Source organism: Dendrobates tinctorius, unplaced genomic scaffold, assembly GCF_039654945.1.
Source record: "Dendrobates tinctorius isolate UK_male_01 unplaced genomic scaffold, ASM3965494v1 ptg000003l, whole genome shotgun sequence".
In the NCBI taxonomy this organism is placed as follows: domain Eukaryota; kingdom Metazoa; phylum Chordata; class Amphibia; order Anura; family Dendrobatidae; genus Dendrobates; species Dendrobates tinctorius.
This window is the reverse complement of record NW_027361671.1, coordinates 98,042,821-98,063,285: the sequence shown is the minus strand read 5'-3', so window position 1 is coordinate 98,063,285 and position 20,465 is coordinate 98,042,821. Positions and strand designations below refer to the sequence as shown.

Here is a 20,465-nt window from a genome sequence, read left to right as displayed (position 1 = left end):
ACACTGGACACTTTTGGATTGTGTGAGGCCCAATGAATATCTGAGCGCTATGTGACAGGCTCGATGGCACAGCTGTGACAAAAGTGACTAGAGGATAAGGGAGATTGGATTGCTTTTAAAAAAGCAGTTTGCGGAGCAGTGGGTAAACAGCAATGCCAGCCTGTCAGGAAGCCTTAGAAGGCAGCCCAACAACCAACACCACTGATACACCACTATATAACCTCCCCTTGCACTGCACACACAGTGACTGGTGTGATGTGCAGGCCAAATTGCTAGCAGCAGAAGCAGTTTTTTTTTCTTCTCAGCAGGACAAAAAAAAAAAATTGGGATTGCTTTTAAAAAAGCAGTTTGCGGAGCAGTGGGTAAACAGCAATGCCAGCCTGTCAGGAAGCCTTAAAAGGCAGCCCAACAACCAACACCACTGATACACCACTATATAGCCTCCCCTTGCACTGCACACACAGTGACTGGTGTGTTGTGCAGGCCAAATCGCTAGCAGCAGAAGCAGTTTTTTTGTCTTCTTCCCTGCCTAACGCGCTCCCTACAGAATCAGCAGCAACCTCTCCCTATACTAAGATCGGCAGAAGTAAGATGGCGGTCGGCGTGCACGCCCTTTTATACCCCCTGTGACGCCCACCAAAATAAGCCAATCACTTGCATGCCCTTCTGAAAGATGGTGGTGACCCGTGCCTATGTCATCACGTTGCCCACAGTGTCCGTGGATCCTGATTGGCTGAAAAAGAGCGCAAAACAAACTTTTGAAACGCGACTTTGGCGCGTAAGTCGCCGACCTCGTGGCCGACCTCATCCTAGGGTCGGGTTTCGTTTCATGAAACCCGACTTTGCCAAAAGTCGGCGACTTTTGAATTTATTCGACCCGTTTCGCTCAACTCTACCTTTGACTAATTGGATTTCTACCCTAGGATCATATACTTTAAACAGGCCGTCTCACAGAAATGGGATATCATTGGATTGTGTCTTGGGTATAGATGGAAGACATTGGTACACAGATAAGCCAGCCCAGAGTCTTAAGTATTTGGTAGAAAGCCAATTTTGCTTTTTTTTTAACCATTTTAAGGACACATCCAGGGGATAAAAAAATCCCAAATCAGTTTTTTAGATTGTACGGAATATATTTTATAAATGTAGAATTCATTCTGTTAATATTTGGCTGCCTGAATGCTTACTGTATCCATTCGTTTATGTTTTGGATGGCCCAGTTTTGATTGTAACCCTGTGGTTCTTTTGGATAAAAGGTGATGTTAAATTTCAGTCAAATTTGTATCTAAAAACTTGTATACCCAGGAAAAAAAAATATCTTTGGAGAACACAATCCTTGAAAACAAAGTCAAACCTGAAAAAAATCCTTCTATATTATCTTATTATTATTGAATCAAGTTTTATTTTCACATAATAATTCAATAATTGTTACCATGATGTCTAGAACTGCTTCCATGAATTAATATTGCTAAAGTTTTGGTGATGAGTGAACGTGCTCAGATAAGGCATTATCCGAGCATGCTCATATGCTAACCATGTGTCTTTGGTGTGCTCAAATAATATGTTCGAGTACCTGCATGACCCACGGCTGTTCAACAGCTACAAAACATGCAAGGATTGCCTAACAAATAGGCAATACCTGCATGTGTTGTGTCTCTTAACCCCCTTCCCGACCCATGATGCCTACGTAAGCATCATGGTATAAATCGCGTTCCTGCGGGTTGGGTGACCGGGGTCACTGAAAGGTCACCTGAGCTGTAGATACAGGAAGACTTGTGCCCCCCCCGTGGCTACGATAAGTCTGATTGGCTGTTGAAATTGAAACAGCCAATCAGAGCGATTGTAATATTTCACCAGTGAAACTTGGTGAAATATTACAATCCAGCCATGACCGACGCTGCAATATCATCGGCCATGGCTGGAGACCACGATCTACCCACCACTGACTGACGGGGGCGATCTGCTGCTGCCATCAGTATCTGCTCTGCATCCCCTGCACTCAGCTTCCCCCTGCCTTCCAATGCCTCCCCCTCCTGGTAACTCTCGAGTCCTGATGTCCCTCCGTCTTCATCCATGGGAGCCGTCATCTTCCAAAATGGCGGGTGCATGCGCAGTGCAGACACCGAATCTGCCAACCGGCAGATTCGTTCATTCACTCCAGGTACATTTTTATCACTGTGATAAACCCTATCAATGATAAAGTAAATAAATCCTCTGTTTATCACCCCCATAGGTAGGGAGAAAAAATAAAATAAAGAAAATATATTTATTTTTACATTAGGGTTGGGGTTAGGGTTAGAATTGGGGTAAGGGTTAGGTTTAGGGTTGGAATAGGGGTAAGGGTTAGGTTTAGGGTTGGAATTAGGATTAGGGTTGGAATTAGGATTAAGACTATGGTTAGGGTAGGGATTAGGGTTAGGCGTGTGTTGGGGTTAGGATTGTGGTTAGTGGTGTGTTGAGGTTAGGGTTGGAGTTAGAATTGAGGGGTTTCCACTGTTTAGGTACATCAGGGGGTCTCCAAACACGACATGGTGCCACTATTGATTCCTTGATTCCAGACAATTTTGCGTTCAAAAAGTCAAACTGCGCTCCCTCCCTTCCAAGCCCTGACGTGTGCCCAAACAGTGGTTTACCCCAACATATGGGGTATCAGTGTACTCAGGAAAAATTGCACAACTTTGGGGGGTCTAATTTCTCCTGTTAGCCTTGGGAAAATAAAAAAAAAATTGGGGGCTCAAAAATTATTTTTGTGGAAAAAAATGATTTTTTATTTTCACGGCTTTGCGTTATAAACTTCTGTGAAGCACTTGGGCGTTCAAAGTGCTCACCACACATCTAGATAAGTTCCTTGGGGGGGGTCTAGTTTCCAAAATGGGGCCACTTGTGGGAGTTTCTACTGTTTAGGCACATCAGGGGCTCTGCAAATGTAACATGACGCCCGCAGACCATTCCATCAAAGTCTGCATTTCAAAACGTCACTACTTCCATTCTGAGCCCTGATGTGTGCCCAAACAATGGATCCCTCCCACATATGGGGTACCAGTGTACTCAGGATAAACTGGACAACAACTTTTGGGGTCCAATTTCTCCTGTTACCCTTGTGAAAATAAAAAATTGAGGGCTAAAAAAATCATTTTTTGAGGAAAAAATGATTTTTTTTATTTTCACTTCTCTGCGTTATAAACTTCTGTGAAGCACTTGGGCTTTCAAAGTGCTCACCACACATCTAGATAAGTTCCTTGGGGGGTCTAGTTTCCAAAATGGGGTCACTTGTGGGGGAGCTCCAATGTTTAGGCACATCAGGGGCTCTCCATATGCGACATGTTGTCCACTAACGGTTGGAGCTAATTTTCCATTCAAAAAGTCAAATGGCGCTCCTTCCCTTCCGAGCCCTGCCATGCGCCCAAACAATGGTTTATGACCACATATGAGGTATCAGTGTACACAGGAGAAATTTCCCAACAAATTTTATTATCCATTTTATCCTGTTGCCCATGTGAAAATGAAAAAATTGAGGCTAAAAAATTTTTGTGAAAAAAAAGTACTTCATTTTTACGGATCAATTTGTGAAGCACCTGGGGGTTCAAAGTACTCACTATGCATTTAGATGAGTTCCTTGGGGGGGGGGGGCATAGATTCCAAAATGGGGTAACTTGTGGAGGAGCTCCAATGTTTAGGCACCCAGGGGCTCTCCATACGCGACATGGTGTCCGCTAACGATTGGAGCTAATTTTCCATTCAGAAAGTCAAATGGCGCTCCTTCCCTTCTGAGCCCTGCTGTGCGCCTAAACAGTGGTTTATGACCATGTATGAGGTATTGGTGTATTCAGAAGAAATTGCCCAACAAATTTTAGGATACATTTTATTCTGTTGCCCATGTGAAAATGAAAAAATTGAGGCTAAAAACATATTTTTGTTGGAAAAATTAAAATGTACATTTTTCCTTCCACGTTGCTTTAGTTCCTGTGAAGCACCTGAAGGGTTAATCTTCTTGAATGTAGTTTTAAGTAGCTTGAGGGCTGCAGTTAATGGAATGGTGTCACTTTTGGGTGTTTTATGTCATGTAGGCCCCTCAAAGGGACTTTAATTGTAAGGTGGTCACTAACTAAAAAAAAATGGTTTTGTAAATTTTGCTGGAAAAATGAGAAATCGCTGGTCAACCTTTAACCCTTATAACTTCCTAACAAAATTTAGTTTTTTCCCCAAAATTGTGCTGATGTAAAGTAAACCTGTGGGAAATGTTATTTATTAACTAATTTGTGTATAACTCTCTGGTTTAACAGAATAAAAATTAAAAATTGCAAAATTGCAAAATTTTCTCCAAATTTCTGATTTTTTTTCACAAATAATCACAAAAATTATCAACCTAAATTTACCACTATCATGAAGCCCAATATGTCATGAAAAAACAATCTTAGAATCGCTAGGATCCGATGAAGCGTTCCTGAGATATTACCTCATAAAGGGACACTGGTCAGAATTGCTAAAAATGGCCAGGTCATTAAGGTCAAAATAGGCTGGGTCATGAAGGGGTTAATCAGCTGAGACGTGCAGCTGCTGGGAATCAAACATATTTTTCGAGCACGCCGAAGAGACACTGTTAGCTTACAAGCATGCTCGGATAACGCCTTATTCAAGCATGCTCTCTCATCACTAATAAAGGTCAATTTTCCACATATTTTTAAATAGTTGATGACTGGGTGTTTGCTACTTAATCTGAGAGTAGCATAATATTGGTCATTAGTCCTTGATTCCAGGGCTGTGTCACTTATTAGGCTGTGTGCTGTAGTTTCAATGAAAACAGTGTTTTATCAGCAAGAGATTAACAATATTTGACTGCAGCTCATAGGACCAGCAGTCCAGCTAATCTGTCTAACCCCGCCCCCAGCACTGATTGGTAGCTTACTCACAATGTACAGTGTACACAGGAAGCTGCCAGTCAGGGGTCTGGACCAGCTTATACACAAAGCAGAAGAATTAGCTATGCTGTGTTCACATTAGACAAAATCGGTATTCTTTGGAAACAACATCAAACAGCCCAGTAAGTGATACATCCCTGGAATCAGGCTTTCTTTGTCATGATCCTATGGCCGTCTTGGGACTGGTGCATCAGGGGTTAATCATTGTGGCCTCTCTCTGGATCTGGGAAGGCTTTTTATACCCTCAGGTTGCTCAAATCCTTGTCAGTTATACTCCTGCTCTCGGCTGAGTTAACTTGACCCCTGTGTGCCTGTGTCTTGTGCCTGTTCTCATGTATGATACCTTGGTTCTGAACCAGTCTGTTTCCCATTTTGTAATTGCCTGCTGATTTGATACTGTCTGGTTCTTTGACTTCTGTGTGGTTTGACTATCCATTCTGTCTGTCCCCTTGGTACTGTTTTTGCCTCTCCCGGTTTCCTGACTCCTTTGGCTTGGGCCTGACTACTCTCCTGCTGTTGGCTCTGCACCGGTCCCGCCCCTTGTGGTCATATGTTGCAGGTTCTGTTTGCTGGTGGTTGCGTGCCGTTCTATCTCTGTCCCTGGAATCTGCCAACCCCATTCGTCTGCACTGCACAGGATGCGTATCAGGGCCAGTGTTCGGGATAGGCAGACCAGGCAGATGCCTGGGGCCCCCACCTACAAAGGGGGCCCTCTGTGTCTGCAGCCCATTTATCAAGTGCCCAGAGGGTGTACAGCAGTGAATAATGCTGTGCATTGCTCTGAAGTCTTGGAGTGTCTCTCACAAAGCCCCTTGAGCCCCCCTGTCTCTTTCTCCCTGCAGTCAGGTTAAAAGTTGAGAATGAGGGGGAGGGGCAGATAACAGCACAGTGACAACCAGGAAGATGCCTGAAGCTCTGTATGTCTCCTTCTGAGTCCTGATCATGGCTGCTCCTAGCACTGTCCTGAGAATGGATATGCCGAAGTGAAGCCACAGAACCTGGTAAGAGCAGCAATGTCAGAGTACAGTGATTTACTGTACTGTACTGTGCTGATTGCTGTAGGATCAAGATTCACAGCCACATACAGCAGCGATCAGCATTGGCTCTGACCACAGTCACTAATCACTGCTTGTAATGTGACAGGGCGACCTCCTTTCACTATTGTCTGGATGACACAAGACAGGGATATTGTCTGCTGAATCAGGGGATTTATTATATGGAAATAAATGATTTCCCATGTGAAATAATAAGGGTAAACCATACATATATATATAGTACAGGTGTGCATTTGAATCAGCGTTTTTGGTGCTTTTTTTTTTGCTGCCAAAGCCTGCTCTCTTGGCAGTAAAAACACTGCTTTCAAAATACCAATTTTTAGGGTATGTGCAGACGATCATGAAATGGCAGCACTTTGGACGCAGCGGACATGCGCTCAGTCTAAAGTGCTGCCATCTTTTGAACGTTCCGCATGTGTTCATTGAACCGTGCGGAATCTCCGCATCCTATACATTGTATGAGTGAGATTTCTCTTGCAGAGACTCACATCTTTGCAAGATAAATTGACATGCTGCGGTCTGGAAAGATGCGCTGCATGTCTGTCTCTGCGGGTGAGGTGCGGGCGTATGTGGATGCATAGTGGACATGGAATTTCTTGAGATCCCATCCATTATGCTGTAACATCTGGCCGCTGCAGGTTGGATGCTGCGGATGTACACAGCACCCAGAGTTTACTGATTGTGGATACATACCCTTTGAGCTTTTGCTTTTTTTTGTATAGTATTCATTTTGTCTACAGTACATGTTTAATAAAGTTTGTTTTATTCACCAAAAACACAGCGAAAAACAATGTTGCGACATTTGCAGCTTTTCTAAAATTTATTCATTGCTTTCTACGGGTGGAAAAAATTGCTTCCCGACCTTTGACGCCACATAGGCGTCAAGAAAAGTTGTGCCAATACGACCCATGATGCCTATGTGGCATCATGAATTGATTGCCCACCTGTGGGTCGGGTGACCGGGGTCACTGAAAGGTCACCTGACCCGCACACAAAGGACCCTTCATAGTTAACCCCAGGGGGCGTGCCTTAGCCCCCACGTGCCTTCGATCGCTCTGATTGGCTGTTAAAAGTGAAGCTGCCAATCAGAGCGATTGTAATATTTCACCAATGAAATTTGGAGAATTATTACAATCCAGCCATGGCCGATGCTGAAATAGCATCAGACATGGCTGGAGACCGAGACCCGACCTCCCCCCACACTGACTGACGGCACCGATCGGCAGCCGCCGTCATAATCTGCCCCCCCACCTTCCCTCCGCTCCCCCCTGCCCTCCGATCACCCCCTCTCACCCTCCATGGTGCCTCCGAACTCCCTCTAGCCGTCCCGGTGTCCCGCCGTCCAGCATCATGGGCGCCGCCATCTTGGAAGATGGCGGGCGCATGCGCAGTGCGCCAAATCGAATCTGCAGCGCTGCAGTTTCATTTATTTTGATCACTATGGTAACTATCACAGTGATCAAAATAAAAAAAAGTAAATCACCACCCCCTTTATCACCCCCATAGGTAGGGACAAATAATAAAATAAAGAAAATGTTTTTTTTTTATTTTTCCATTAGGGTTAGGGCTAGGATTAGGGCTAGGGTTGGAATTAGGGTTAGAAATAGGGTTAGGGTTGGAATTAGGGTTAGGGTTGGAATTAGGATTGGGGTTAGGGGTGGGTTGGGGTTGGGATTAGGGTTAGGGGTGGGATTACAGTTAGGCTTGTGGTTAGGGTTAGAGTTGGGATTAAGGATAGGGATGTGTTGGGGTTAGGGTTATGATTAGGGATGGAATTAGGGTTTGGGGTGGGTTGGGGTTGGAGATAGAATTGAGGGGTTTCCACTGTTTAGGCACATCACGGGGTCTCCAAACGCGACATGGCGCCACCATTTATTCCAGCCAATTTTGTGCTCAAAAAGTCAAATGGTGCTCCCTCCATTTCGAGCCCCGACATGTGCCCAAACAGTGGCTTACCCCCACATATGGGGTATCAGCATACTCAGGAAAAATTGCACAACAAGTTTTGGGGTCTAATTTCTCCTGTTACCCTTGGGGGCTAAAATAATTATTTTTGTGGAAAAAAATATTTTTTATTTTCACGGCTCTGCGTTATAAACTTCTGTGAAGCACTTGGGGGTTCAAAGTGCTCACCTCACATCTAGATTAGTTCCTTGGGTGGTCTAGTTTCCAAAATGGGGTCATTTGTGGGGGGTATCCACTGTTTAGGTACATCATGGGCTCTGCAAACGTAACATGACGCCCACAGACGATTCCATCAAGTCGGCATTTCAAAACGTCACTACTTCACTTCCGAGCTCCAACGTGTGCCCAAATAGTGGTCCCCCCCACATATGGGGTACCAGCATACTCAGGACACACTGGACAACAACATTTGGGGTCCAATTTATCCTGTTACCCTTGTGAAAATAAAAAATAGTGGACTAAAAATCATTTTTTGAGGAAGAAAAAAATATTTTTATTTTCACGGCTCTGCGTTATAAACTTCTGTGAAGCACCTGGGGGTTCAAAGTGCTCACTATGCAACTAGATAAGTTCCTTAGGGGGGTCTAGTTTCCAAAATGGGGTCATTTGTGGGGGAGCTCCAAAGTTTACGCACACAGGGGCTCTTCAAAGACGACATGGTGTCCGCTAACGATTGGAGCTAATTTTCCATTCAAAAAGTCAAATGACGCTCCTTCCCTTCTGAGCCCTGCCGTGCGCCCAAACAAAGATTCCTCCGCACATATGGGGTACCAGCGTACTCAGGACAAACTGGACAACAACTTTTGGGGTCCAATTTATCCTGTTACCCTTGGGAAAATAAAAAATAGCGGGCTAAAAAGATCATTTTTGAGGAAAATTTTTTATTTTTTTATTTTCATGGCTCTTTGTTTATAAACTTCTGTGAAGCACTTGGGGGTTCAGAGGGCTCACTACACAAGCTCCTTGGGGTTCTAGATTAGAAAATGGGGTCACTTGTGGGGGTTTCTACTGTTTAGGCACATCAGGGGCTCTGCAAACGCAACATGACGCCCGCAGAACATTCCATCGAAGTCTGCATTCCAAAATGGCGCTCCTTCCCTTCTGAGCTCTCTCATGCTCCCTAACAGTGGTTGCCCCCACATATGGGGTATCACTGTACTCAGGACAAATTGTACAACAACATTTGTGGTTCAATTTCTCCTGTTAGCCTTGTGAAAATAAAAAATGGTGGGCTAAAAAATCATTTTTGAGCAAAAAAAAAAAAATGATTTTTTATTTTCACTGCTCTGCGTTATAAACTTCTGTGAAGCACTTGGGGGTTCAAAGTGCTCACCACACATCTAGATAAGTTCCTTCGGGGGTCTAGTTTCCAAAATGGGGTCACTTGTGGGGGAGCTCCAATGTTTAGGCACACAGGGGCTCTCTAAATGCGACATGGCAACTGCTAAATATTCAAGCATATTTTCCATTCGAAAAGTCAAATGGCGCTCCTTCCCTTCTGAGCCCTGCCGTGCACCCAATCAGTGGTTCATGACCACATATGCGGTATCGGTGTACTCAGGAGAAATTGCCCAACAAATTTTAGGATCCATTTTATCCTGTTACCCATGTGAAAAGCTGCTTTTTAAAGTTCCAGCAAAACATATGAGATTTTTGAAATCTCCTGCATGCACTTGTTTTTTTTTTCTGACTGAATTTCTGAACTGTAGCGCTTTTTAAATCTGCAGTGTGTCACTTCTTTCAGTGTGTTTTCATCTGTAGAAAGCAATAAAAGAATATAAAAAAGAAAGCTGTAGATATTGCAATGGCATTTTTTGCTGCAATTTTTTAAGTGGTTTTGGTGAATTAAACTATTAAGTCTCTTTTACATGTTTAGTATTTAGTCAGTATTTCACATCAGTATTTGTAATGCAGAACAGCAGTGGAACAGAGGAAAAGTATAAGGCCATGTGCACACGTTGCAGATTCTGCTGCGGATCCGCAGCGTTTTTGGCCCGCGGATCCGCAGCAGTTTTTAATGCGGTGTACAGTACCATTGTATTCAATGGAAATCAAAATACACAGTGCACATGCTGCAGATTTTTCTGTGGTTTCAAATCCATAGCATGTCACTTCTTTGTGCGGAATCTGCAGCGGTTTTACACCTGCTCCATTACCAGGTGTCAAACCGTAGGGGAAAACCGCAGGCTAATCCACAGATAAAATGCAGGTCTTTGACCTGCGGATTTACCTGCAAATTTTTCCAAATTTGCACAGAAAAATCAGCAGCACCTTCCACTACGTGTGCACATGGCCTCTCTCACAGCCAAACCAGATCTTCTCCCACTTTGCACAGATGAGGGGCAGTACCCCGAAACACAGTGTCTGCAAATGGAGATTCTGGCTTGGCTTTTATCCTAAGTCATGTAACTAGGCTCGTTAAAGGGTCAACATTGACTTTTAGGATTGCTACCTCCAATAGGTGGCACTAGAGTTCTAGTCCTCTTCCTCTCTGAAGAGACAATTTGCATAATTAGCATATTTCCCAGAGGAGCATTGCAGCTTTAAGTCTCCTCACCTCGACATGCTTAGCATGTTATTCTCCGCAAGGAGAAATGATACTTCTTGGATATCGGTCAGACGCCTCTCTCACAGCCAAACCAGATCTTCTCCCACTTTGCACTGATGAGGGGCAGTACCCCGAAACACAGTGTCTGCAAATGGAGATTCTGGCTTGGCTTTTATCCTAAGTCATGTAACTAGGCTCGTTAAAGGGTCAACATTGCCTTTTAGGATTGCTACCTCCAATAGGTGGCACTAGAGTTCTAGTCCTCTTCCTCTCTGAAGAGACAATTTGCATAATTAGCATGGCCTAATAAAAACACTTCACCACTTCTGGATTTATCACCCTCCTGGTTTTGACTTGCACATACTGATGTGAAATACTGACCCAATGCTCAACATGTGAATGTGGCCTTAAACATACTGTATACAAAGCAAACATCCTCACATTAAAAAAAAAAGCTGAAAAAGTGTAAAGAACATCAGAAAACAAGCAGAAAAACAGGTGTTTTGAATGCAACATTTTTACTGCCAATTGAACAGGTTTTGGCTACTGAAAAAAATGCATGTGAAGCCATAGCGTTTCAGAGTAAGACTATCTGTGGTGTTACATAGGACTGCAGGTGACATCTACTACATTATCTGTTCTCAGAGAGTTATTACTGCTCTCTGGTGTTACATAGGATGAGGTCACAGTCATGTGACTGGTCACGTGAGTCGGGGAGGGCTTCTGTTCTGGAGTGTGCTGTGCATAGAGGGAATTGTATGGCGATCGGTACACAGTCCTTTCTGAAATGACAGGTGGGCGTGACGGCTGATTTGCAGTGCGGGAAAACAACAATCCCGCAGGTGGGAGTGTCAAAATTGGGACTATCCCGCTGGATCCAGGTTGGGAGCCCTGCTGTGTTATCTGCAGTGTTAATTTTTTTTTTTTTTTTTTTTAAGAGGTGGGTAGGAGGACAACTCTTTGTCTTGGGGCTTGGGCCCTCCCAATCTTTTCTGACCCTAGTAACGCTCCTGTGTAATGCTAATAGTGGCAGACACGTTGGCCGATATAAGGCCCTGAATATGGGGTCCACAGTGCCAGCACTGGCTCCTGGCCCCTCTGCTAACTGTATCCGCATCCTGCTCATGTAATGTAACCTAAATGTATGATTTTACAATGTTAGCATTTGGGGCCCCACTTTAAACTTTTGCCTAGGGCCCCACTTTGTCTAAAACCGGCCCTGATGCATATGTACCAGTGGGTACCTAGTATGCGGTCTGTGATATTGTTATGGGTCGTCCTCCCAGGGCTGTGGGGTACTCGGTACCGGGCCGGTGTCAGCGGGATGTGTCACAGCAGCGGTGGCCCTGGGCGCCCAAGTAATGGGGGAATTGAAATGGTGGAATGTAGTTGATTAAATGAATAGTTCGTGACACCACCTGTGGTATTCGGCAAGTGAGATGTTAAGCTGATGCTGCATGCAGATCCTCTGGGGCTGGTGGTATGTTGCAGCCAAGATGGTGAAGCTCCCCACAGCTGTAGCCTGCTTCGGGGACTCCTTACTCCTGAGTCCTGGCTCACTATCCAAGTTGCTGTTGTGCCCCCAAGTCTTAGATGGGAGTAGTGCATTTACAGCCCACTACTCCACCGGTGTCTGCTGTAGGACCATTGGTATCCATACATCGTCGGGGACCGGGCGCCGGCCTTGCGCTTAGAACTTCTAGGCAGGGTTCTCTCCTAACCCACGTCCTCTGTTCCCTTTTACTCCTACGTTCCGTACTAGTCTCTCCTTCTTATGGAATATCAGGTTTCTGTTCAATGTCTTTCTCCTTCTTTCCTTTCCCGTTCCAGCAGACCCAGGTCACTGAGATCTGCTGCAGCACCTCCTTCCTCCATCCCTCTCCCAGGGATCTTCTCTCCTCCAACTCTGAACTCAAACTGAAACTGAACTCCTAAACCTTCCCACTCTCTTATGTATTCTAATTCCACCCGACTCCCAGCACATTTCGTGTTCCAAGCAGGGAGCCACCAAAGGTGCTCTGCTACGCTCCAAGAAGGGAGCTGCAATGTGGCTTTGCTGAACTACTGTGTTGTGTGGGATGCAAGTGTTGGAATATGGTCAGGAGCCTCCAACTTACCTGGATGGTGGGGTACCACACCTCAGGAGGAGGTGCAGTAACTCTGTGGCAACTGAAACCTCAGGGGCACCACACTCCCCCCCGTTAAACACAGCATGTTCGTGGGCTGCAAGTTAAACAAAGTTGACAATACAGGAACATACAAATTTTTATATGGCTAATAAACATTTCTTATCTAATCTTCTCAATATGAGAGGCACTCATTCTTGAACATTGCAAACAATTCTTAGTTAGTTATTTAAAGTCTTAATTCAAAAGTGCAAGTTTCCTCATCAACCTATTTCTTCATCATCTTTCCTTTTTCACATTTTCTACCTTTCTGTCATTAGCTTAAAGTGATAACCGCTGATACCTGGTTCATCACCTACATTTTCCAAATCTTCATTCTTTATTCAAATCTCTTATCTCTTTATTAAAACATTCCTACATCTTATATGAAAGCTATCATAAGATACATCATCAAATACTTCACATTAAAACTTGACACCGCTCCCAGCCGGGATCTCTTGCAGTGTCCTTTGATTGGAGTCATGCTCCAGATGAGGTAGACGTTATCTTCGCAAAGTGTCTATGTAAAACCAAGAGAGGGCACCTAAAGAGGTGCAACTATTTACATTAACAGTTCTGGACCACTCAGCGTTCATGATCTCTGCAGTTCAAATGTGAAGGCTGCCAATGAAACTGGGCAACAACTGGAAAGACAAAACTAAACCATGATGATCAAAATAGGAAACAAAAGGCACAGCGGTGCAAATACCCTCCTGGGTAACGAGAGTTATTTTTGCTTGAGATTGCTAGTGGTGGTCTCCTCCTGGGATTTCTGGAGACTGGTTACTGGAACTGCTTCCGGGGGAGATACTTTGGGTGTCTTCCTCCTGTTGCTGGTTGCTTTGCAATTGCATGTACTCTGCCTCTCAAGGATGAGATAGGGACTGGTCGGGGAAATTGAAAGGGCCATGGAAATGTCAACTGCCTGCGGGAACGGCATGTCTGCTACCACCGATGGCACTTCGGCTGCTGTTGGTGACTCAGCCGGCGTTGACGCTGGTACCTCGGAGTCCGATTCTTCTGTGTCCATCGGGACCTCAGCTAGCGGCACTGCAGTCTGGGGTTGCCGGCAGAGGTCATTTGGGCCATTCCTATTCGTTGGTTCCGCTCCTAAGGCTAGGGTCATGTCGGGGGCAGTAATTTATACCTTGCGCTCCCAGGTGAGGCTCCCCAGTCCCGGTACCTGGTAGTGGACGGCGGCAGCCACAACTCCCGGTGTTGCTGATGGGGCAGATCGCAGCTGGATTCGGGCAGGAGCAAGGCCAGTTGCTGCCAGAGCCGTCGGTGGAGGCCTATGCAACCGCACCCGGTCCAGACGGGGACGCGGTCCCGGCCCTCCATTCTGCTCCGGAACCCTCATTTACCTCCTCCGTACGGGGCTCATCCAATGGCAATATCTGCTTTGAGGTAGTGGCGGACGTTGCAGAGGGTGTCTCAGTGGTCGTATCCTCCGCAGGGGCGGCCTGGGGGCGAGTGGCTTCTCCTCCCCCCATTCTTCTGACTTCTTTTCTCTTTCCATCTTGGCGTTCTGGCATTCTTCCTGTCTCGGCTCCTTTCCCGCCACTGGCTTCCGCTCCTCCTTCTTGGGGCGGCGTCTTCTTCCAGCTCCTCCATACCAAGCCAGTATACGAACCCCTCGGGGGGTGGGCCATGTCACCATTGCAGAGTAATTCAGGCAGGGGAGGCCCAGGACAGTTCGCGGTCTTTTCTTAGGGCCTCCCATGTTATCACGCCCTTCTTCACCGTGCCAGCGGCCATTTTTAGTGTTCATTTTACAGTCTATTAAATTGGGTCTTCTGCACATTTTCAAAAACTTTAAGTCTTAGGCACACAGAACCCAATGGCATCGGGTCTTGTCATCCTGTTCGTGACGCCAAGTTGGGTCGCCCTCCCAGGGCTGTGGGGTACTCGGTACCGGGCCGGTGTCAGCGGGATGTGTCACAGCAGCGGTGACCCGGTCCGTGGCCCTGGGCGCCCAAGTAATGGGGGAATTGAAATGGTGGAATGTAGTTGATAAAATGAATAGTTTGTGATGCCACCTGTGGTATTCGGCAAGTGAGATGTGAAGCCAACGCTGCATGCAGATCCTCTGGGACTGGTGGTATGTTGCAGCCAAGATGGTGAAGCTCCCCACAGGTGGAGCTGTAGTCCCAGGGCAGTGTAGATGTAGGGGTAGAGGAGAGGCACAGGTGGTGTAGAAACTGGCACCCAGATGTAGTGGTACAGGGTGTGTTAGCGCAGGAATAATTGGAGGACACCAGAGCATGTAGTTCCAAAGCTTTACTCACAGTCTGTAGTACACACAGGTGCCTGCCTCCGTGCTGTGTCCTTCGGGTCGGGACCCAGTCAACCTCCAGGTCAGATGGAACGCTCCCTTCTAACACTCCGCCAACATGTGCCTTTCTGAACGTCTCCTCTTATAGCGCCTTTGGTGTGAAGTACTCCTAGTACTGAGTTACACTGGAGTTCCTCCTGACAGATGTTCCCAAGAACTATACTTGTACGGCAGACAGCTGTAGCCTGCTTCGGGGACTCCTTACTCCTGAGTCCTGGCTCACTATCCAAGTTGCTGTTGTGCCCCCAAGTCTTAGATGGGAGTAGAGCATTTACAGCCCACTACTCCACCGGTGTCTGCTGTAGGACCATTAGTATCCATACAACCTCGGGGACCGGGCCCCGGTATTGCGCTCAGAACTTCTAGGCAGGGTTCTCTCCTAACCCACATCCTCTGTTCCCTTTTACTCCTATGTTCCGTACTAGCCTCTCCTTCTTTTGGAATATCAGGTTTCTGTTCAATGTCTTTCTCCTTCTTTCCTTTCCCGTGCCAGCAGACCCAGGTCACTGAGATCTGCTGCAGCACCTCCTTCCTCCATCCCTCTCCCAGGTATCTTCTCTCCTCCGACTCTGAACTGAAACTGAACTCCTAAACCTTCCCACTCTTTTATGTATTCTAACTCCACCCGCCTCCCAGCACGTTTCGTGTTCCAAGCAGGGAGCCACCAAAGGTGCTCTGCTACACTCCAAGAAGGGAGCCGCAATGAGGCTTTGCTGAACTACTGTGTTGTGTGGGATGCAAGTGTTGGAATGTGGTCAGGAGCCTCCAACTTACCTGGATGGTGGGGTACCACACCTCAGGAGGAGGTGCAGTACCTCTGTGGCAACTGAATCCTCAGAGGCGCCACACTTGCCCTATATTATGCTGCTATCATATTATATAGCAAAAACCTGCTGACAAATTCTCTGCAAATCTACGAGCTAACTATTTCTTGGCTGTTATTGGTTCTTGCAGCCCTAGGAGCAACGTATAATCGGTCTTCCTCATTTTTGTTTCAAATTTATTAATCCCACAATAATGCAATAAAATGTAGAATTAGATGGTGTCTTTTACTGGCTAATGTTTTCAGGTTTGTTCATTCATCCTAGTTCCTAGTTCTGTGCTTATTATCTGTTTTCCCAAAAGACAATTTGTACGATAAATGAAATATACATCAAACACAGGCTGCATCTCTACACACCAGGGAGAGAACACACGCAGTACAGGCAGGGCTTCATTCCTTTTGTGTACTCCATTTTCTGTGCTGGATATAGGTCACCACACAAGTGGAGCGCATGAAGCGTCCCTGAATCTAGGATTCCTAATTTCATCTCCTGAGGCTTGTCTTCGGAGTGACTAAATTATCTAGTCATGGTTATTCTATTTTTAGTGATGGTGGTTTGTGCACTCAGCCTCCACATCAAGGCTACGTCCAACAGATAAGTAATTTAGTTTGTTTTGTTGTAGAAGAGTTTAGAATAAACATTGTACAAAGTTTACAGAATTGTATAGCAGTGAAAGTCGAAGCATACATCTGTATTCATGCACCAAGAAAATTTGCACTTGAGAATCACCTAAGAGAGGTAGCTAGTAGTAATGAGTGTGTGTGAATGAATAATGTCATATCCGAGCACACTTGTGTCCTAATCAAGCATTTTTGGTGTGCTTTAAAAAACTTTTGACTCTCCGCCGCTGTACGTCTTGCGGCTGTTCGACAGCCGCAACACCTGCAGGGATTGCCTGTTAGGCAATCTCTGTATGTGTTGCAGCTGTCGAACAACCGTGAGACATGCAATCTTGGGGACTCGAGCATTTTTTTTCTAGCACGTTGAAAATACTTGAATGGGACACGAGTGTGCTCGGATAACACATTATCCATGCATGTTCGCTCATCACTAGTATCTAGGCCATAAACCAATGTTCTACAGCGTAGCAAGCCTTTCAACCTACCCAGAAATAAGTGCAAAGGCAGAAATTCACTACAGAAGTCCTGTTTTGGGAAGTTGAGTTAATGGGGGGGGGGGAAGTACTGATTCTCCTTAAAGATACTTCCTGTGATGATGTCTTACAGGCAATGCTCCATTTTGCAAAGATCCTTGAAGTGATGGTTACCAATGTGGCAGCCCCTCTAATAGATTGTACTTACAAGATAGTTTATTTTGTTCTGTGAGAGAGCTAACTTCCAGACTTTATTTCCATGTAACATTAACTGTAAGGATATAGTCACACAGCTTGTCTACGGTCGGCGGTTTTGTGCTGATCGGGACCCCATGTACCTTATAACTAGGGGAATCCGGCGCACAATGCTTCCTGTTACCCCCAACCTCATTGAGACCTGATTGGTTTAGGTCCTGATGATGTCAGTGTCACACCAGCCAATGAGACAAATCGCTGAGAAAGTTTGTTGTAGCAACAAACTTTCCTGGGCGATCTGCCTCATAATAACACTGTTTCTCCTCTGATCTCCTGTCAGTGAAAGATTAGAGGAGAAAGAGTGTTACAAGTACTTCTGGCAACAGCTGTGCCAGTCAGCGATCTTGTTTTAAAGTTAAAAAACAGATAAGGCAGGTTAGGGTTAGGCTAAAGTTAGGGTTATTGTTAGGCTAAGTTTAGGGTTAGTTTTAAGGCCCCATCTCACATAGCGAGATCGCTGAAGCGTCACTGATTTTGTGACGCAACAGTGATCTCGCCAGCGATATCGCTCCATGTGACACACAGCGGCGACCAGGCCCCCTCTGCGATGTCGCTGATCGTGCTCGAATTGTCCTGGGGCATTTTTTGATCGTTGGTGTCCCGCTGGCCAGCGCGCATCGCTGTTTTTAACGCCGATGAGCAACCTCGTTGGCAACGCAGAACTTGGGAAAACAGGCGGGAGTCGTCAGAAAAGCTGCTGTGTGACAAGGTACCAACGACCGCCGAGGTAGTTATATGGATCACCATCGGACTGCTGCATCGTTGAAGAGATCTGCCTGTTTGGCAGCTTACTAGCGATCATGTAGCGACACACCAGCGATCCTTACCAGGTCGTTTCGTTGACAGGATCGCTGGTGTGTTGCTATGTGAAACGGGACCCTTAGGCTAAAGTTAGGATTAGTGTTAGGCTTAAGTTAGGGTTAGTGTTTGGCTAAAGTTAGGGTTAGGCTAAAGTTAGTGCTAGGCTAAAGTTAGGGTTAGGGTTGGGATTAGGATTAGGGATTTGTTAGGGTTAGGTTTGTGGCTAGTGTTATGGCTAGGGTTGGGATTAGGGTTAGGGGTGTGTTGGGGTTAGGGTTATGGTTGGGCTTAGGGTTAGGGGTGTGTTTGGTGTTAGGGTTGTGGTTAGGGTTAGGGGTGGAATTAGAATTGGAGGGTTTCCACTGTCTAGGCACATCAGTGGCTCTCCAAACATGACATGGCGTCCAATCTCAATTCCAGCCAATTCTGCATTAAAAAAGTGCTTCCTTCCTTCCGAGCCTGCCGTGCGCACAAACAGTGGTTTACCCCCAAATATAGGGTATCGGCAGTCTCAGGACAAATTGGGGGTCTAATTTCTCCTGTTACCTTGTGAAAATAAAAAATTGGGGGCTAAAAGATCATTTTTATGGAAAAAAAAATGATTATTTGTTTTCATGGCTCTACATTTATTAACTTTAGTGAAATACTTGGGGTTCAAAGTGCTCACCACACATCCAGATAAGTTCCTTGGGTGATCTAGTTTCCAAAATGGGGTCACTTGTGGGGGGTTTCCACTGTTTAGGCACATCAGGGGCTCTCCAATCATGACATGGCGTCCGATCTCAGTTCCAGCCAATTCTGCATTGAAAAAGTCAAACAGTGCTCCTTCCCTTCCGAGCTCTGCCGTGCGCCCAAACAGTGGTTTACCCCCACATATGGTATATCAGTGTATTCAGGAGAAATTGCACAACAAATTTTGTGGTTCATATTCTCTTTTTACACTTGTGAAAATAAAAAAAAATTGGTTCTGAATTAAAATGTTTGTAACAGTTAAATGTTCATTTTTTCCTTCCATATTGATTCAGTTCATGTGAAGCACGTAATTAATTAACTTCTTGAATGTGGTTTTGAGCACATTGAGGGGTGCAGTTTTTAGAATGGTGTCATTTTTCAGTATTTTTTGTCATTGATCCCCCAAACTCACTTCAAATGTGAGGTGGTCCCTAAAAAAAATGGTTTTGATAATTTGGTTGGAAAAATGAGAAATCGCTGGTCAGCTTTTAACCCTTATAACGTCCTAATAAAAAAAAAATCATGTTTCAAAAATTGTGCTGAAAGACATATGTGAAATGTTATTTATTAACTATTTTGTGCAATATGACACTCATTTAAGGGCATAAAAATTAAAAGATTGAAATTTGGGAACTTTTCAAAATTTTCACAAAATTCCCATTTCTTTTTAAACAAATAAACACAAGTCATATCAAGAAATTTTACCACTATCAAAAAGTATAATATGTCACAAGAAAACATTCTCAGAATCACTGGGATCTGTTGAAGCATTCTAGAGTTATGATCTTATAAAGTGACACTGGTCAGAATTGAAAAAAGTGGACCAGTCATGAAGGCAAAAACAGGCTCTGGCGTGAAAGGGTTAAGAAGAACTAGTGCATCCCTCACACAGCCTACTTTTATGAACAATGGATAAAACTAAACTAAAATTCAAATCTAAAAGATTAGATGAAATGTCATTAATTTGGTTTTAAAGTAAAGAGCTGGAAAGACAAAAAGTGCAATAGAGAAAAACAAAAAACAAATAAGTGCAATAGAGGCTTAGCCAAATAATGTTTTGGGAAAATATGGGCAAAAATGCTCACCTGGTCGAGTTGTGTGCTCACAACCATTATAAAGGCATAGGCGGCTGCAGACCCACAACAATAGAAACAAAAAGAAATGGAATCAAATGGGTTAAAACTGCGACGCTGTCGGAAGCGTGGTGAGGAGACTGAATTCCAAGAATTGTGGTTTATTGGTTAATGCATTTCAAAGTATCAAACTTCTTCATCAGGGCAAACCACTGCAATCTGTGGCTGTCCTGATGAAGAAGTTTGATACTTTGAAACACATTGACCAATAAACCACAATTATTGGATTTCCTTTTCATAATCTTCCTTTTGATGACAATGCAGTTGTAACCCATTTGATTTCAGTTCTTTTTATTAATTAGGTTTAAAAAGCTTCTTCGCTTGTTTATTCAGTTTCAGTGCGAAATGGAATTTCTGCTTCCTTACCTTGGTAAGACATTACATAAGTGATATAATAGAGAAAATACATGGATTGGTATAGAGAAAAAGTCAAGTAACTGAATTTGTTTTCCCCAGGCGGTTGGTGGACCGATTAGAGGATATGAGGAAGACGGTGACGGGTGATGGTGTTAATCGTTGCATTCTTTGTGGAGAGCAGTTGGGCTTGCCTGGATCAAAGTGTGTTGTCTGTGAAGACTGCAAAAAGGTCATTATCATTATTTCTAACCAGCAGCATAACATTTTATGATTTGGAGCCGTT

General features: G+C 44.8%; 1 protein-coding gene across 6 annotated transcripts in view; it reads left to right on the top strand.

The window, feature by feature from the left end:
- The window catches only part of RPH3A (rabphilin 3A), a 480,291-nt gene that overhangs the window by 265,247 nt on the left and 194,579 nt on the right, over positions 1–20,465 (top strand). For all 6 annotated transcript variants that reach the window (XM_073562255.1, XM_073562313.1, XM_073562371.1 and 3 more), the window contains one exon: positions 20,282–20,411. In XM_073562255.1, the coding sequence (XP_073418356.1) occupies positions 20,282–20,411 (130 nt within the window). The remainder of the gene's footprint in view (positions 1–20,281; positions 20,412–20,465) is intronic.